This window comes from Pseudorca crassidens, chromosome 17, assembly GCF_039906515.1.
Source record: "Pseudorca crassidens isolate mPseCra1 chromosome 17, mPseCra1.hap1, whole genome shotgun sequence".
Taxonomy (NCBI): domain Eukaryota; kingdom Metazoa; phylum Chordata; class Mammalia; order Artiodactyla; family Delphinidae; genus Pseudorca; species Pseudorca crassidens.
This window is the reverse complement of record NC_090312.1, coordinates 2,512,069-2,531,033: the sequence shown is the minus strand read 5'-3', so window position 1 is coordinate 2,531,033 and position 18,965 is coordinate 2,512,069. Positions and strand designations below refer to the sequence as shown.

The window sequence follows — 18,965 nt, the reverse complement described above, 5'->3', positions numbered from 1 at the left end:
ACCTCCAAAGACCCTGAAGTGGGGGAGGGAGGGTTGCAGGGAGGGAGGAAGGGATGCAGGAAGGTGTGGTGCCCAAGACCAGTGATGCTGACTCCCCGTCCCACGCCATCACCCTCTGGCCAGCACCTGCTTCGTACCCACATCACCCACACTGCAGATGAGGAAACAAGCTAGTCAGTGAGGCTGGCCTCAGGCCCCGCCCACGGCCCCCCAGGAAGCTCCAGCCTGGCTCTGAGGGCCACAGACAAGACATTGAATTCAGGCTGGCCCTGCATCAACCGAGGTCCTGGTCGGCCCAGAGCCCCACTCCTCTCCCACCAGCCCGTGCCCCTCCATCTTGGCTAAATGACAGCAGTGGCCTCCACATGGGGCCCCCTCACCCCCGGTAAAGCCCACCCCCTGCCTGTACTCACCACTCGCACGAGGAGGGGCTGGCGGTACCTGGGCCCTCTGCTCCCCCGAACCCCGGCTGGGGGCCTCTGCGTGAGCACAGAGCTGTGCATCTGGCCCCTACCTCAACCTGGCGGCCACGAGAGGCTGCCCAAAGCACTGGCTGACCCCCTGAGCAAACCCCACAACCTCCTGGGGCTTTGCCCTCAGAGCGGAGGGCCCACCTGCTCAGGAGCTCCCAGCATTTCCTGGGGGGCAGCCCTCACCCCACTCACATCCTCAGGCCCTGGGCCCTGCTGGGGAGCCTGCACCTCTGCTCCCTATGTGCCGGACCAAGGCCAAGTCCGTCCGTCCTAAGCAGCCGCTTCATTCCACCTCACACAGGCGGTGCAGACCCCCGGGTGTGCCCGAGGGGCTGTCGGGGGCTCCCCCTAAGAGGGCTTCAGCTCTCGAGCTGCAGGAAGAAGCGGGTCCCTCTCTGCTCAGGCCTGCCGGCACCTGGAGCTGTCAGGGCGATGGCTCCTAATTTGTTCTCAGCTCCTCTGGGAAAGCAGGTCTCACTGTGCCAACGGCAGGATAAAAACATCTCTGTGTGTCTGGTCCTTTCTGGACCATCTCGGCAAGAGGAAGAGGGCTGCCTTCCGAGACACGGCCCCCGTGTGGCCGCCTTCCTCTCTGGGCAGCGAGGTCTGGTGGGGGGAGGCGGTCCACTGAGGCAGGTCCTCTGTCGGGTGCTGAAGAAACAAGCATTCCTCCACCAGGCCAAAGTGTGGGGGTGGGCAGAAGGAGGGGGGTCGAACCCCGCCTCTCAGGGGGGCGTCCACCTCCTTCAAGAGTGTAGGACCTGCTCATTGCAGACACGGTAACAGGGCCTGGGCCAGTGACTCAGTTTACCAACTTGCCCAAGTCTCTGTTTTTCTAAAAGAATCTGCTTTTAGGGAAATTTTGTTCCAGAAACCCAGCTCCTGAGAGCTTCGGGGCAGGCAGGCCCCCCAACTCCTCTGCCGGCAGGCAAAACCAAGGCCCAGAGGGAGGAGGGGACACACACTCAGAGGCTCAGGGCCCACCACCAAGAGAACCAGGCGGCCCAACGGCTACATTCTACATGCACTTCCCACATCAGGAGGCCCCCTCGCACACTCACTGGCACACCTGCCCCTGCACCTGCACATCCACCCACATACTGGCACACCCACTCAGGCACCTGCTCCCACAGGTCCATCTCAGGGAACTGCACACCTCTGGCAGTTGTCACAGGTCATCCATGGCCAGCAAAACATCTGGCAGCATGTATTACACACATGCAAACTTGAGAAGAACAAAGAACTAGCAGCCCCCCACACCCCATGGTCGGACACTGACAACACCACCGCCACCTGCTGGCAGCCACCCCAAATTACAGGTTCAGTTCTCTCAGCAGTTCACTCAACCACTCAAAAACTATCCACTGGAACTAACTGGGCGCTGAATGGCCTCATCAGAGCGAAATGGCTTCCTGGAAACCTAAGCGTGCAGTGAAGGAAGCAGCCACGGAGACTGGCACGTGCCACCACGTGGCCAGAGGGCTGAGTCCACTAGGAAAACACGGGGGGCAGGGCGATGAGACACAGGGTGAGACGCTGTTGGGTTCCCTGGACTCCCTCTCTCCACCGGGCGGCCCAGGTGGCCAAGCTCAGGCAATGCCCTGGGAGCCCAGGTCCAGCCCCTCTGGGCTCGGGCAGGCCTCAGTCTGCTGGTCACAGAGCAGTGGCACCACCAAAGGGCCGGCCCAGTCTCCACTGCTGGAGCACCGAGAGCCGCCACGGCAGCCGGGGACACCCATGGGCACACACACATGCACGCACGCGTGCGCACGCCAGCCCGCACCTCGATCTGCAGGATGGCCTCCTCACGCAGCCGGATGGCCTCCAGGTCCTCCTCGGTGATCTCTGGAAGCAGCGCCTGCCCCTGGGCCTGCCACACGCCGTCACCCCCGTTAAAGATCTTCTCGTCCTCGGACAGCTCAGCAAATGGGGCCTGGGGACTCTGCCGAGACACAGACCAAGGTTACCCGCCCGCACAGCCCGCTGCCACCAGGCCGAGCTCTCGGCAGGCACCCAGGAGCCCCCAGCCTGCAGCCCTGAAGGGGCGGGGGGGCGGGCTCCACCCTGTCACTCGAGGGACGTCCCCACAGGGTCCCGGGTGCTGGGGCTGCCGTAGATGGTGGGCAGACACTGGGCCCTGTGGCCGTCCCAGGCCTGGCTGCGGGGAGCACTCGGCAGGACCCCACAGCCCCCCAGAGCCAGGGCCACACAGAAGACCCTGCAGAGCACAGCCGCCACGTTCCCAGCTCTCGAGGGGTCACAAGCCTCTTCATGAGCCCCCAGGAAATGTCCCTACAAGCACACAAACCCCAGCTATTCGTGGGGGGGCTGTGGCCCCCCTGGGAAGCCCATCCCAGAGCTGGTTACAGACCAAGTGCAGCTGCCGGGCAGGGGCCGTGGAAACCGAAGCATGGACGTCACCCAGTAGGGCACAGACCCGCCCCAGCTGGGACCAGATCACGGGGAAGGAAAGCCTGAGGGGGGTTTTCAAGTTGTCTTATCCTTTACTGATTCCTTTAATTCACCAAATTTTCGAATGCAATAAACTAGCAGCTTCTCCCTTTAATGAATTCTATCTGTCCCCTGAGGGAACAACCTGGGTACAAGTGAGCTGACATCCACCCCTGAGGTGCCAGTCCCGAGTGGGGAGTGGGGTGCCAGTGGGGGGCCGCGCCTACCCAATCCCCACAGAGATGAGACAGCAGGAGCCAGGGATACCCCTCCTCCCAGAGCCACGGCTTCACACGAACAATGCTTCCAATTTACCTGCAAATTTTCAGCAGCAAAGCCTACTGACCTGCACCCCACGGCACCCCCCCAGGAAGACAGATAACGGCACACGCACTCCCCCCAGCCCCGCTCCCCCAGGCCTGTCGTGATGACCAGAGCAAGAGGAGAAGGCACAGAGGACGGGCAGAGCCCCGGGAGGGCAGCCTGCCCACCAGTGCCCCTCACCTCCCACGTGTGTCGAAGCTCCTTGGAGCCGCTGTCTCTGACGCTCCCAACATCCTTGCAGGGAGCAGCCAGGAGCCCACTTTACAGATGAGGCCGCAGAGGCCGAGAGGCCAAGCAACCCAGAAGAGCCGGGAAGTGGAGCAGGGCTCCGGGCTCCCACCTGGCACAGGGAGCTCCAGGGCGAGAACCACAGACCAGGAGAGAGGACGGTGCCGGCACAATGCTGACCACACGCCCTCCTCCCGGCCCGGGGACACACTGCCCTGGAGGCAGAGGTCAGTGCTGGGCGCACAGACAGACGAGGGGGACGGCTGCCGCTCTTCTTGAGCCCCTCCTACAGGTGTCTGGGCAGCGGGGACGGGGCTGAAACACAGGACTGCCGTCGCCCACGGAACGGCCCTCTGTCACATCCCCAGGACACTTGGCGTCGGTCACCTTGGAAGGAGGCTGCAGACGCTGCCACTTGCCTATTTTCTGTTTCTCCTTTGTTACAGGCCCCTGATGTCTGCCTGCAATGAAGACCACCTTCCCATGCCCTGTGCAGCTCAGGGTCACATGGCAGTCCTGGCCACACTGACGCCAGAGAAGTGACTCTGGGTGTGTGTGGGGGGGGCGGGCGGGTACTCCAGGGGTCCACTCGGCTCCACAGGACGGTCTCTGTGCCTGTCCTCCCAGCAGACCCTGCTCCCTGCGGGCCCTGCCACACCGCCTACAGGAGGCCCCGCGGGTCAGCAGGAAGAGAACACAGTCTAGTGTCCACATTCTTTCCTGCACTTTGGGGCCCACGATGGCCACCGCAGGCCTGGCCTGCGGTGCAGTGGAGCGGATGAACACTGCCCACACATACTCATCTGGGCACCAAAAGCAGCAAATGGCACAAAAAAGAACCTTGGGGCACTTGGACAAACGCCAGTACAGGCGGGCGCAAGGCACTGGAAAGCCACGTGTGACTGCGCCTAGGAAAGGGGACACACCGGATGCCACCCTTTCCATTGCTCGAGCCCCCACAGGGTGGGCACGCTCCCCTCGGTCACAGGGGGACGCGTCTGCACACACCCCGTCCTCCTCCCAAAGCTGGCACTCTCCCTACAGACCACATCGATACACGCAGCACCTCGTCCCCACCGTCAGCAGAGGCCTTTGAATAAATAAATACGTGGATACGTGAACACAGAATAAAAGATCCACAAATTCTGCTGACGGGCGCTCCTCGTCCAAGGCGGCAGTCACCACCTCCCTTCCCGGTGTGGGCGGGAGGAAGTGAGCAGTGCCAGGCGGGCAGCAGCGGGGTGCGGGCTGGCCCCGCGCCAGGCCGCGCGCCTCCACCGCCCCCCTTCTGCGCTTCCCAGGCCCCGCCTAGGCTGCAAAGCCCAGTCAGGTTCCGGCCCAGCACTGGCACCGTCGGGCCAGCGGCACACTCTCAGGGCCTCAGCGTTCTCCTCCACAGAACGGGAAGAGTGACCCGCGCCCAAGGCCTGTGGCCTGTGTTCACCACACAGCAGCTGTGCTGTCTGCACCCCCTGTCCCGTCCCTTCCCCGTGCTGCCCAGCACACCCCTCACTCCCAGCAGGAGCCGCGGCATCTGGTCCCCCTCGCTGATCCCATGCCCTCAGTCCAAGGCGGGGAGGGACCGAGAAAGCTCAGCTCTGCCGCTTACTAGCTGTGTGATACTGCCGAGGTCCTTACCTTCTCCAACCTCAGCCTTCGCTTCCCTAAGACGGGGCCGATACCGCCTACGTCCCAGAGTCACATAAAGAAGTGACTGGGATGCAGGAGAGGCACTGACCAGCGAGCACACGTGAAAACGAGATGCCAGTGGAAAGCCCAGGTCAGGTGCCACGCAGGGCCGGCCGTCCCCGGGCAAGTGAGTTACAGGGCACAGGACACGCGTGCCTGCGGGGGACCCCAACAGTGCACCCCTCCCAGCAGCAGCTGCTCCAGAACAGGACACCCAGCCCTGAGCTGCACTGACGCCGGCCCCCCACCCACCTGACTCCATTGGCCTGGGGCACCGCCTGGACAGGGGCTTCTAAAGGCCTCCCTGGCAAACCTAACAGCCCCCGTGGGAAGAGCCCTGGCCCGCGCACCCAGGGGCACGCCCACTGCAGCTCTGCTGTAAAGCACAACGTGACCAGCAGGGGGTGGGCAGGAGCACGGGGGCGCAGCCTGCAGTGAGCACCACGGACCAGCTGAAAGTGAGTCAGACACTATGGTGCAGAAGTGACACGACGGGTGTCGCGTGAAGCCTCCTGGAGTCTGGGTTTCCGTGGAAGCTCCAGAAAGCCGAAGCAAAGGGTGCCGGCCTCCCTGCAGGCGTGGGTACGGCGCCTGGCCTCCACAGGTATCGGCCGCCTTCCCCAAGCGGCTCAGGACAAGGGAGCAGGGAGGGAGAGAGGGCTGATCCCGCCGCGGCCCCCCTCCTGTAAGGATCAGAAAGCACCCTTTATTCTCCTCACAAAGCCTCAATGTGGGTCTTGAGCTCTGAAGCCAGGATTAGGATGTGCTGGCAGGGTGGGCGCTGGGGCCGCAGCGCAAGGGATAGCCGTGTGATGGCTTTCCAGCTTGCGGGGCAGCCAACAAAGGCGGCTTTCTCTTTGCTCCAAGGCCCAGGGCTTGGGTTCCGTTCCGACACGTCCATTAGAAGCCCACAGTCCAACGAGACTGCTGGGGGGCGGGCCCAGCGGTTTCCCGTGAGAAGAGATGGAGCCCGATGGGGGTTCAGGGAGGCCAGGAGGGCGCGTGGCGGGGGCTCAGCGTGGCCCCCCACCCAGGGCCAGTGAGCAGCGACCCAGGGCTCTCAGGGGCTCTGGGAAATGGGCCACTGTCTCGCCAATTCCGGCCCAGGGCTCTGCATGGGAAGCCCGTGACCTCGGCGGGAGGGCAAGCGTCAGAACGACAGAACGAGAGCTGGTCGCACACTTGGGAAACACAGCTTCTGCGTAGTAGCCCGAGGCTGGTCATCCACTTCTCCAAACAGCAAAAGGCTGTGTGTGTGAGCTGACGGAAGGCTGGAGGCTCAGTAAAGCCCAGGACACAGAACAGGCGTGACTGTCGCCATCCTTCCCTGGCCCCATATTAAATAAAGGCGCTGGGGCCCAGGGGCAGGGCCAGCCCGCCCTGCGCCTGGCGGGGACCGCAACTAGGGTACTTCCCAGCAGACGTGGAGGTGAGGTGGTCTTTATTGCTGCTGCTGGGAGCACGGGGCTCTGGTGAACCCACACCGAGCTGGCGACGGCAATGCAGACTTCGGAGTGTTCCCAGCGCTGGACAGGCACAGCCCTGCCTTGGGACAGAGGCCAGCCCAGAAGCACCTGGCGGCTGCCCACTGCCTAGGCCTGGGTAGGAGACTGACTCAGGACCCAGCTGAGGCTGCGGCCGACAACAGCCAAGAAGGCTGACTCCAGAGAAGCCAACCTGCCCCTGCTCACAGCCACACCCAGCACTCAGCTCAGAGGAGAGCCAGCAGGCAGCGGCCACCCCTGCTCCTGCCAGGACCAGGACCACCGGTCCGCAGATGACAGCCCGGAAGTCCGGATCATCAATGCGGCCACACCCCCGGGCTGAATCCTGCAGTGTATCATCTCATCAACTACAGCTTCCAAAATTCCTGGAAATAATCTAATCTTTCATAACTTCTCAGAAGCACTGTTGACCACTGTCTTCCTCTTTAAGAAAAACTCTACTGAAATAGGACATCAGTAGTTGAATGCACAAATCACAAGTGTAGATCGGTCTGTGAACTGTAACAAAAGGAAGACTTCCGGGTCAAGATACGGACATTCCAGCCTCCTCCTCATCATGCTGTCCCCTACCAAGGGTAGGGGCTTCTAACTCTGCCCGTTGGTTTGGTCCGGTTTTGACCTCTATCCTCTTTGGGCTCAGCGTGTGTCCGAGGTGTCACCGGGGCCTTGCTGGCCACAGCACAACCCTTCTGCTGCCACAGTCTCCCATTTACGGACTCAGCACAAATGCTGTCCATCCCACCGCAGGCTGGCTCTCTCCCAGGTGTCTGCTGCTGTATGTCACGTGTGCTCAGCGTTCTTCTATGTGACTTTTCACTGGGTATACATTTAAGGTGGAGCTGCAAGGCCACAGACAGGACGTTTCACTCCCCAGTTGTGTTCAGCTACCAGAGCGGGGGCACCACTCACACTCCCGTCTACTGCACAAGGTCTCCGGCTGCCCCACAGCCCTGCCAGCACTCGGCGCGCTCCTGCATTTTCATTAGTTCTTTTTAGTCGTGTTGGTGGGGGTGAGGTGTGCAGAGATGCAGCATCGTGGGTTAACTCTGCCTGCTTCTAATGACACGTGCTGAGCACACACCCATGTGCTTACCAGCCATGCTGACGTCCCTTTTGAACGTGCATGCCCCAGGGTGTTTGCCCTTTTATGTTTCTGAATTGAGTTGTTTGTCTTTTTCCTACTGATTTGTAAGAGATCTTTACACATTATGAAGTCCTTTCAGATACGTGATGTGCAAATGCCTTCTCTCACTCTGTGGGTCACCTCTTCGCTCTCTGAGGGTTGTACAGACTGTAACAAAGTCAAGTTTATCACTTTTTCTTTATAGTAAGTACATTTTCATCTGTGTGGGAGGAAGACAGCCTCCTATGGTAGCCTCTAGAAGCTTCACTGCCTTACCACTCACATTTAGATGTGTGATCCAGGGAAGTGTTCTGAGCCTGGGTGAACCGGGGTGAAGGATCTGTTGTGCCAGCAGTGCTCCAGCCCCCTCCCAGCCACAGAGCGATGGCCCTGGGCCCGCAGCACTTCCTGGCTGAGAGGGTACTCACAGCCTGAGCTGGCTTGTCGCCTCGTGTGGACATCCTGCCCTTCGCTCCTCAGTCACTCTGACACCAAGATGCAGTGGGCGGGGTGTTCGGACCTGTACTTGCCGTGTGCTCAACAGGACCTTTCCCAGCTCAACCATCAGCCAATCAGCATCAAGTCCTGTGCAAATCCTGTGCCTCCCACTGCGTGGCAGTGCACCTCCCACAAACCAGGTAATCACGTATGTGTGAGTCTGCATCTATATGCGACTCTGATCCCACTGGTCTGTTTGCTTAGCCTTCAACAAATACCACACTGTTCCAATTTCTATTGCTTTATATTGTGTTCTGATACCTGGGAATGTAAACCCTCAGTTCTGTTCTTCAAAACTGTCTTCATTATTCGGGGGTCTTTATATTTCCATATAGATTTTATGATCAGTTTGACAATTTACACACGCGTCATATACAAACACATATACAAAACCTGCTAGGATTTTTATTTGGATTGTATTGAACCTACAGAACCACTTGGTGAGAACTGACATCTTTATACATCAAAGTTTCCAATCTACAAATATGGTGTACCCCTCCATTATTTAATCTTCTGTAATTTCTCTCAGTAATGTTTTATAGTTTTCTATATAGAAGCTTCAACAACTGGTCATGGATGTCTTCCTGGTTTGGATGCTATTATAAATGCTGCCACTCTTTAAGTATCATTTCCAAATTGTCTTTTGCCGGCACACACAATGTTTTCTTGCACACTGACATGATAACAGAAATCCTGTTACATTCACTTACGAACTCTCAAGTTTCATCAGATTCATTCACATTTTCTAGTTACACAATCATGTTGTCTGTGAAGGGGTTTTAAACCTTCCCAATTTTAAACCTTTTATTTCTTTTTCATCTCTTATTGCACTGGATATGCCCTCAGTGCAATGGAGAATAGAAGCAATAATACTGGACACCATGTCTCCTCCTCACTCTCAGGAGAAAAGATTTTAATATCTCACCAGCGAGTGTGCTGCTGTTAGACTTTTGCAGGTACCCTTTATCAGATTAAAGGCATTCCTATCTACTCCTAGTTTGCGGAAAGTTTTGAGTCCCCCTAAGTGGGTGCTGAATTTTACCAAATGCTCTTCCGTGTCTATTGAGATGATCAAATAGATTTTCTTTCTTACTGAATTAACATGGTAAATTACTCTGATTATTTCTGAATGTAAACCAACCTTGCATCCCTAGAATAAATCCTACTTTATAATGATGTATTACCTTTATATCTATTGCTAGACTTAGCTTATTAACATTTTGGTTAGGATTTTTGCTTCTATGCTCGTGAGACAGCACGTTATTTTCCATTTACTAGCCTCATAAAGCAAGGTGGGACGTATACCCTCTTTTTATATTCTATATAAGAGTTTGTGTAAACTGGTATTATTTATTCCTCAAATATTTGGGAGAATTCATCAGTAAAGCCATCTAGTCTGAAGTTTTATTGCTGGGATGCTTGTTAATTATGGATTTCATTTCTTTAATAAATACTGGACTTTCCAGATTTTTTACACATCCTGGGAGGTCACATTTTTCTTTAAAAACTTGTACTTCATGTAAGTTGTCAAATTTATGGGTATGAAGTCGCTAACAGTATCTTATTACTTTTTTTTTTAGTTTTTAGAAGCTATAATGATATAGCCATTTTCATTACTGATGCTAGTAATTTGTATTTTCTCTCTGTATCTTGATTAACCTTGTAGGATTTAACAATTTTATTAATCATTCTAAAGAACCAATCTTTGGCTTTGTTGAATTTGTCTATCGTACATCTATTTTATTTTTCACTGGTTTCTGCTTTTTCCTATATATTTTCTTTGGATTTAATTTTTTGTTGTTTTTCTAGCCATTTGAGATTGAGAATTAGATCACTAACTTTCACACGTGCTTCTTTTCTAATATATGTGTTTAAAGTTATAAACTTCCCTCTAAGCACTGCTTTAGTTGCAACCCATAAGCTTTAATTTCTTGCATTTTCATTTTTGTTCAGTTCAAGATTATTTCTAATTTCTACTAGGGTTTCTTCTTTGATCCATGGGTTATTTCAAATTATATTATTTAAATTCTCAACCCCTGGTGTTGAGAATTTTGTTACCAGATTCTAGTTTAATTGCACTCTGGTTAGAGAACATATTCAGTATTATGTCCGTCATTTAGAATCTGCTGAGACTTGCTTTACCACGCAGCATATGCATTGTGTGTATATTCTCTTCGTGTCATAAATATCAAGTAGGTCAGTGTATTAATCAGTGGTATTGCTTGAATATTCTGTATCCTTCCTGAATTTTTTCCGCTTATTTTATTAGCCATTTAGAGTGGTGTGTCATAATTTCCGACTGTGGTCGTGGGTTTACTAGCTTTCCTTTTACTACTATCAGTTTCGCTTTATATTTCTATTTTTGAGGGTATATTGTTAGGTACATATAAATTTAAAATTATGTCTTCCATTTGAATTAACTTTTTATCCTTACAAAATATACCTCTGTATGCCCACTAAGAATTCTTCATGTGAAGTCTACTTATTCTGATATTAATATGGCTATACCAGCTTTCTTTAGCTTTTGGTTGCACAGTATATTTTTTTCCATATTTTTACTTTCAACATTTTTCTGGATTTATATTTAAGGTTTGACTCTTCTGAGCACTACACAGCTTTTTTCTTTTAACCAAGTCTGACCATCTGTGCCTTTTAATTGGAAGGGTTAGTCCATTTTAGCTTAGCATAAGTGGTATAAATCAACCATCTTACAATTTATTTCCTATTTTTTCCTGTTTTGTGTTGATTTCTTTTTTTTTTTTGCTTTTAAATTAAGCATTTGTTTTCTTATTTCATAGGTACCTCTCTATTTATGTTACACTGTCTATTCTTGTATTGTCCTTTTAGTATTACCCACAATGCAATATGCATCCTTGGATTATTACAGCCTACCTTACGTTGGTATTTTTGTCTCTTCTCTGATGACGCAAGGACATTACAGTACCTTAACACCATTTACCTCCTTTATGTCCTCCGTGCTGTTGTTGTGCAAGTATTTCCATTTGCCCCATATCTTAAGCCTCACAAGTCATTATTATTATTACTCAACAGTCAACATGGATTTAGGTGTATCCACATTTTATTGTTTTCAGTGCCCATAATTCCTTCCTCCATTACTATGCTTCCATCTGGGATTATCTTCCTTCTTCTACTTTTAGAGAGTTCTGCTGATGAATTCTCTCAGTTTTTGTTTCTCTAAATATGTTTTCATTTCACCTTTCCTTCTGAAAAATATTTTCACCAGATGTAGAATTCCAGGTTGGTAGTTATTTTCTTTCAACTGTCCTCTGGTTTCCACTGTTTCTTTTAAAACGTCCAGTGTAAGTCTCACTGCTTTTTTAAAAATAATGTGACTTTTTCCTGGGCATCTAAGATTTTTTTTCTGGCTTTAATCTGCTTTTAAGATTTTATTTTTGTCTTTGGTTTTCAAGTTTTTATTACGATGTGACTAAGCGTAGCTTTAAGAAACAGGATAACTTTATCCTATTCATCATAGAGCTTCTTCAATCTGTGGCTTGAAGTATTTGGACAGTTTTGGAAAATTCTCAGCCATTACCTCTTCAAATATTGTTTCTGTCCATTCTCTCTCTCCCCCGTTCATCTAGGACTCCAATTACACCCTTTACTGGATTTTCTATCATTCCTACTCACAGGAGGGTTGGTCTAATACAAGTTGGTCCTGTACAGTAGGTAGAACTGTCAGCAAGCACTTCCCTGTATCAAGCCCATGCCAGGGACCTGAGGGTAAAATGTCAATTTCTTTTTCTATTTTAAGGATATTTAATTCATTATTTTATTTTATTTTATTTATTTTACCTACATTTTTATTGAAGTCTAGTTGATTTACAATATTGTGTTAACTTCTGCTGTACAGCAAAGTGATTCAGTTATACATGTATACATTATTTTTTATATTCTTTTCCATTACGGTTTATCATACGATACTGACTACAGTTCTCTGTGCCATACAGTAGGACCTTGGTCCTCCCCGCCCTTCCCTGGAGCCCCAGTGGCACCGGATTCTAAGCTGTCCTCTAACACCCCTGGCCAGGTAAATACTCAGCACCCACCTGCTGCTTGCCAACCCTCTGTGCTGTGGGAAGCAGTGCTCTGGACTTTTCTGCAATTCTCTGTTGGATAAAGTACAAGAAAAGGGAGACGGGAAGAACAGAAAAGGTGGGGAAAAGAGAAGAAACAGTCAGATAAACACAAAGCACTGGATGATGACACAGCAAAGCACACCTTCAGCTGCCCCAGGACTCTAACTGGGAGCCTGGCTGGGCTTGGGGGCTGATCGGCTAGATGGCTTCCTCCCACATCCTCGGGCGGGTGTGGAAGGATGGGTGATACCTGTTCTCCCACCTCCCACGGGGCTGTCATGAGGACCCTCTTAGGCAGCGCTCCAGAGGTAAACATCCCTCGCTTGCACGCATGCTGTGGTCCCACCAGCCAGATCCTGGCGATTATCCAACGTCTGCAAGGTGGCCCTTCCTCTGCTTTGGGGGGTGGGACTGTACCAGGCCGACCCAGAGTGGGTGCTCAGGGGACCTGCAGGGGCCTCACCTTTTGCACCACTCCATAGCTCTGGATGGCGTCTGAAAGCTGAGTTTTCAGACGGTCCAGCTGAAGACGCTCCTGCTGCAAAGAGTGGGGGGCGGCTTCAACAGGCTGCCGAGGCCTCATCTTGCCCCCGCGGCCCCTCCATCCCTGGGCACTTCAGTTCACTATGCTCCTGTGCCCCTCCCGTCCCTCCTGGCAGCACCTGCACCACAGCGTCCCCGTCCATCCATCTCCAGCCTCACGGCCGTCACCACCCCCTCTGCCATTAGAACTGGGTTCATCAGCCGGTGCCGTCATCTCCATCACCTCAAACACCAGCAAGGGCTCCACGGGCTCAGCCAGCATCACCGTGAACACCATCTCCACCCAAACCACAGGCATCATCAATACTGACCTCGGGGCCAGCCGCTCTAACGTGATATGCCTGTCCTGTCCCCAAAACAAACTACTCGGGTGAGAGGTGTTACAATCCCCACCTAGCAGCTCAGGAGATCTTGGGCACAAGTTCTAAGTGGCCTGTTCCAGGTCACACAGGCGGTGAGGCTGCATCTCAGCCCCAGCATCAGAACTGCAGCCGGCAAACCATCCATCCTGCCCCCAGCACCTCAGCCCTCACAAACGGCCTCTGTCCTCCTGCTGGAATGGGACCTCATCTCTCGTTCGTCTCTGCACCCCAGCGTCAAGGATGAAACCCGGCACAGAGCCAGCACTCAAGGCATACTGACAAACGAGGGAATGGGCAAGCAAGCCCTGGACCCTGACACCGCCAGGCCATCAGGAGCCACAGCCCCTCCTCTCTCACCACACAGCACTAGCACCAATGGAGCCACGCCAGTCCCAGGGTCCTTGGACCAGGACGCGGACACAGGCTCCTGGTCCCCTCCTGCCCCCAGCACCTCCTGTCAGCTCCCAGGAGAGCCCTGGACACTCCCCAGACCCTGCGTCTCAAGTCCCAGAACCCAGCCCTCACTGCCACCATGCACCCCATGCAAGCCCATGGGTGAAAAGGAGCCACGGGGCACCAGCAGGCCAGGCGCGTTTCGGGAGACCAGCTCTCCAACACCTGCCCTTCCAGGGCACTTGGCAGTGTCTGGGCCTCACAGCTCTGTGGAGTCTGTTCCAGTGTCCAGGTAAGGCTCTTATAATTGGCACCATATGTATGCCCCAAGACAGACCTAAGGGCCCAAGGGGCTATTTAGTGCTTTTGAGCAAAACATCTCCAGCTCTGCAGCCCACGTGCTCCAGCACCAGCTCCAGGTGACGGGCTCAGCCTTCTTCCCTGCGAGAGCAGTGACCCACGCTGCCCCCCTGGACGAGACGTCCTCCCGCAGGCCCGCACTTGTGTTCTCCCAGCATCTGACAGAGTAGGTGTGCAATAAATGTTTGTTGGTTCTCAGATGGAGGGATGGGTGGGTAGATGGCTGGGTAAGTCAGTGGACAGGCAGGTAAATGGATGGAGGGACAGATGGACAGACGGGGGGCTGGTGGGTGGGTGGATGGAAAGAAGGAAGGATATATTAGGCTAAAAGTGAGCCCTCTGAACTCCCAAGGGGGTCAACTCTGCTTTCCAGCCCTCGTGACATACACAGAGCCGGGGACATGCGTCACAAGGCCACACGTGAACAGGCCCATGAACACCAAGGCCTCAGAACCGCTGCGGACGCTGCCCTGTGCTGCGTGAACCCTGGGCGAAGGCCAGGACCAGGCGCCCGCCTCTGGTCCCGACGACCAGGCTGTGATTGTTATATCGCATGCAGAGCAGTGCCCGCCACTCCCAGCAAAGCTCTGAGTGCTTCCTCCACCTGAGACCTCGGGTGCACCCTGCCCGCGCCATGCAGGGACACCTGACCCCTGATCCTAGGACGTTTTTTTAAGTGTATTTTTTTTTTTTTTTAATCAAAGTGTAACTCAAGTTTTCGAGCTGGGTCTACTTTATGAGGTAAAAATCCAACTATCTTAAGTGCACAGTTCACCTTAAGTGTAAGCTTCAGTTGTACAACCAGCACCAGCACCTGGTTTTAGAACATTTCCATCACCCCCAAAGCCCTCTGTGTCCTCCTGAGACCAGTCCCCACGTCTGCTTTCTGTCTCCAAAGGGACCTCCGGGCACCTGGGACGAACAGAACACACACGTGCTCCTCTCACCCCGCGGGAGCTCTGTGCTCGCCCAGGCTGAGCAGCATCAGCGGTCCACGCCTGCCCACTGCTGGACGGCGCCCGCGGGGCTCACCACGGGGCCTGAGTCTTCCTCACCAGAGGCAGGGCCTCTCTGCGAGGGGCCACACTTCAGCTTTTAGGATTTGGAGGTGGGTCTCTGCTGTTGTAGCTGCTGGCAGCCCTGGGCCACATGTAAACGAATGGGCAACAAACAAGCTTCACTGAAGAAAACAGGCCCCTGCTCTGTAAGCCGCGAGGGCTTAACAACACTGCATGCTCTGGGCTCCCCCAACCTCTGGGGGAGCAGGTAGGGTGTGGATAACAGACAGCCGGCCAGGGCTGGAGGGCACGTGAGAGGCCAGTGGGGAGGGGCAGCGGGGACATGGGGGCTGTGAAGGGGCCGTGGTCTGGGATGCAGTGGCCGTGACCACGCTGAGGAGGCCGACGGTGAGTGCAGTGGCAGGAAGGGCACACGTAGAGGTGGCAGGTGGGTGAGGGGCACGTAGAGCAGGGCAAGGGGACAGGGCACTCTTGCCCAGGAGGCCGGGAGCCCACGGCACCTGCACCGCTGCCCGGCCCGCGGCCCAGTGAACAGAGGAACGCGCGACCTCTGCCCCGAGCAGCCGCGTGGCCAGCATCTGTCTCCCCACCCCCGCCCCGGGCCCTGGCCCCCTCCGGCCCCCAGCGAACGTACCCGGGAGCAGCCCCGCAGGAGCTCAGCCATCTGCTTCAGGGCACTGGTGCTGGCTGCGATCGCGTGGTTGGTCTGCTGCTGCACCGTGTGCCTGGAGTGGGTGTGGAGGGGAGAGAAGACCAGGGGGCGGGCAGCAGAAAGGGGGGATGACACAGAAGGGCAGCACGGCAGGTGGCGGGCTCGCGGAGGGACGGGAAAGTGCACAGGAAAGGAGGAGTCGTGCAGGGGAAAAAGGTAACAGACGGGAAGGACGTAAAGATAGGCCCAGGGAGGGACGGACACGGGAGGGGGCAGGCGAGGCGGGGGAGGGGGGAAATAACATGACACGGTGAACTCAGGTCAGCGTCACCAGGCCCCTCACCTCCCAGCCCCCATGGACCCCATACCCAAGCCACGGGCTCGGTAGCTGCACCCCCGGGGCCCCAGCCATGAGCCCTCCCTGTGGAAAGGCCACTGTGGGTCGGCACCGGTCGGGGCCCAGGAAGCACGGTGGCCGCACAGGTGGCCCTGGGACCACTGCTGAGGAAAGCCCAGCCCTCCCCCAGGCCTCTGGGGGCCCCGGTGAGACTCCCACCTCCAGACCCAGGAACAGGGGGAGGCCGGGCCCAGGGCCTCTCCCAGCCCCTCACTTTATGATTCTGAGTGTGACCTTGAAGGTGCTGAAAAGACCAGCCCCTCACCGCCTGGGGCTGACCACTGCCCCTGTGGATGGAGTGACACAGGGCAGACCGTGTCCTCAGGCCTCCTGCGGGCTCACAGGCCCAAGTGAGGGAAGGGCCCTGGCCTGGCTGTGGGGCGCAGACACCAGAGACCCTCCCGACCTTCAAGCTGCAGCGCAGATGCCCCTTTGCCCCCTGTGGGACCCCAACGTGGCAGCAGCGGGCGTGGGCACCAGGCCACCCCGGGCTGAACCTGGGAAGCTCCGGACAGGCCACCCACGGAGCTGGGTGCCGTCTGCCGAGGTGGATGCCCCGGGAGGCACGGGCAGGCCCCAGGCCCCGACGCTGGCCCCTGGGTCACACGGAGCTGCGGCATGCGGAAAGGGGGATGGGGGTGGCATAGGAAGGAGACTCTGCACCAGCCTAAGGGGGCGTGGGCCGAGGACGCGGTGCAGGGACCCTTTCCTCCCAGGTCGCCCGGAGGCCACAGGAAACAGCAGGGACACACGCCGCGTTTCCCCTCGGGATTTGGTCACGTGGTCGCTGGCGCCACAGAGCCCTCCCTCCTTGTCACACCTCCCACCCAGATAAGGAAATATTATGAATCCCAAATGCCAATAAATTTGACAGCTAAGATGAAAAAGAAAAATTCCTTGAAAGACAAGAATTATCAAAGCTGACTCAGGAAGAAACAGAAAACCTAAACAGCTCTACACCTACTGAAGGAATTAAATTTGTTCTCGAAAACATTCCTACAGATACAGACGACTTCACCATCAAATATTTAAAGAAGTAATATCAATACTATAGAGTCCTTCAGAAAACAGACAAGGAGGGACCCTTACATTTTACGCGGCCAGCATTACCCTGATACCAAAACCTAAACAAAGAATCTAAAAGCAAAGAGCAGCAAAAGTCACATGACAGAGCAGCAAAAATCCTGCACAAAATATGAGAAACTTGAATCCAACCACATACAGAAAGTCTAACATCGTCCAAGGAACGCAAGGTTGGTCTGACATCCAGAATCAATTAACGTAATCCTCATACTAACAGAACAAATTTAAAAGGGAGAAAATCATCTCAATAAACTATGCAGAAAAAGCATCCGACAAAATTCAACAAGAATTCATGACAAAAGCTCTAAGAAAACTAGAAAAGAGAAGGGAAGGTGATCAACTTGATGAAGAGAGACTGTAAAGACAAAGCAGCCTCCTGTCACTGCCAGGACAGGCGGGCGGCTCCCCCTGAACGGGCACTGGCACAGGCGTACACTTCCAGGACTGCCTACCTCCACGTGGAACTTTATAGGTTTATGACATTCTAACTATAAAAGGACACGGTTACAACACTGTAACGGGACGAAAGAGGTAAGCAGCACAGAGATTTAAAACAAAGAAGTGGAAGAGTCTCTGTCACAGACGACAGGTTCATTTACGTAGAAAAATCCTAGGGAATATGGAATCTAACGAGGGCACAGGGCACAGGTGATAAACAGAATCAGCTGTATTTCCATGTAGCGGAACCAAAAATGGGAAATGAAATTTAAGCAACGATACCTCTTACAACAGTATAAAAATATAGGGACTTCCCTGGTGGTGCAGTGGTTAAGAATTCACCTGTCAATGCAGGAGACATGGGTTCGATCCCTGGTCCAGGAAGATCCCACATGCCACAGAGCAACTAAGCCCATTAGCTACAACTACTGAGCCTGTGCTCTGGAGCCCGCGAGACATTAACTACTGAGCCCGCGTGCCACAACTACTGAAGCCTACGCACCTAGAGCCTGGGCTCCACAACAAAAGAAGCCACTGCAGTGAGAAGCCTGCACACCACAATGAAGAGTAGCCCCCGCTCGGGGCAACTAGAGAAAGCCTGCGCGCAGCAACGAAGACCCAACACAGCCAAAAATAAATTAATTAATTAATTAATTTTAAAATATATACATATGAAATCATTACCATAAATTTAACAAAATACATGCAAGACCAGTGCACTAAAACCTACAAGGAACTTCTGGGAAAAAAACACCTGTAAATGAGACGAAAGCCGACCATGTTCATGGCCAGGAAGACTCAGGATCCCTGTGAGGCCAGTTCTCTTTAAACGGGTCTGCAGAGTCACTGTGACCCCATATAAAATTAGAGCAAGCTTCAAACATCAGAAAAGGACAAGCTGACTCTAAAATTTATGTTGAAATACAACCAATCGGAAGTAGCCAAGACAATTTCAGAAAAGATGAGCAGAGCTGGAGGACGTCCAGCAGGGAGGTGCGGCCGCAGGGCAGGCTTCCTGCCCGGGGCTCCTGGAAGGACCGTCCATTCATTCAGCTACTCTTGCCGGGGGGGGCCAGCAGTGCCCTGGGCTGACACCGATGAGCCTCACCTTCACTCCCCGGACACCTCGGCCAGTCTGGGAGCCGTGCTGGGGGGCGGGACAGAGCCACTCACGGTGGCTCACAGAAATGACAAAGCCCACGCCTGTCTCACGCAAGATGAGAAAAACAGGTTCAACCTTGTGAGGTTCTCGTGAAGCTATATTTATTCAATTTGAAAGATTGTTCTTTCTCCTGAGATCAGGTCCTGCCTACTTCAGGAGTACTGA

The 18,965-nt window shown here is 54.2% G+C and overlaps 1 protein-coding gene across 10 annotated transcripts in view; it reads right to left on the bottom strand.

Annotated features, from left to right (window-relative positions):
* The window catches only part of TSNARE1 (t-SNARE domain containing 1), a 117,139-nt gene that overhangs the window by 53,552 nt on the left and 44,622 nt on the right, over positions 1 to 18,965 (bottom strand). For 9 of the 10 annotated variants that reach the window (XM_067712748.1, XM_067712744.1, XM_067712750.1 and 6 more), the window contains 4 exons: positions 15,703 to 15,793; positions 12,855 to 12,929; positions 12,362 to 12,421; positions 2,257 to 2,415 (listed from right to left, as the gene is read on the bottom strand). In XM_067712748.1, coding sequence (XP_067568849.1) covers positions 2,257 to 2,415; positions 12,362 to 12,421; positions 12,855 to 12,929; positions 15,703 to 15,793 — 385 coding nt within the window. The remainder of the gene's footprint in view (positions 1 to 2,256; positions 2,416 to 12,361; positions 12,422 to 12,854; positions 12,930 to 15,702; positions 15,794 to 18,965) is intronic. The other variant, XM_067712745.1, reaches the window with a different exon arrangement.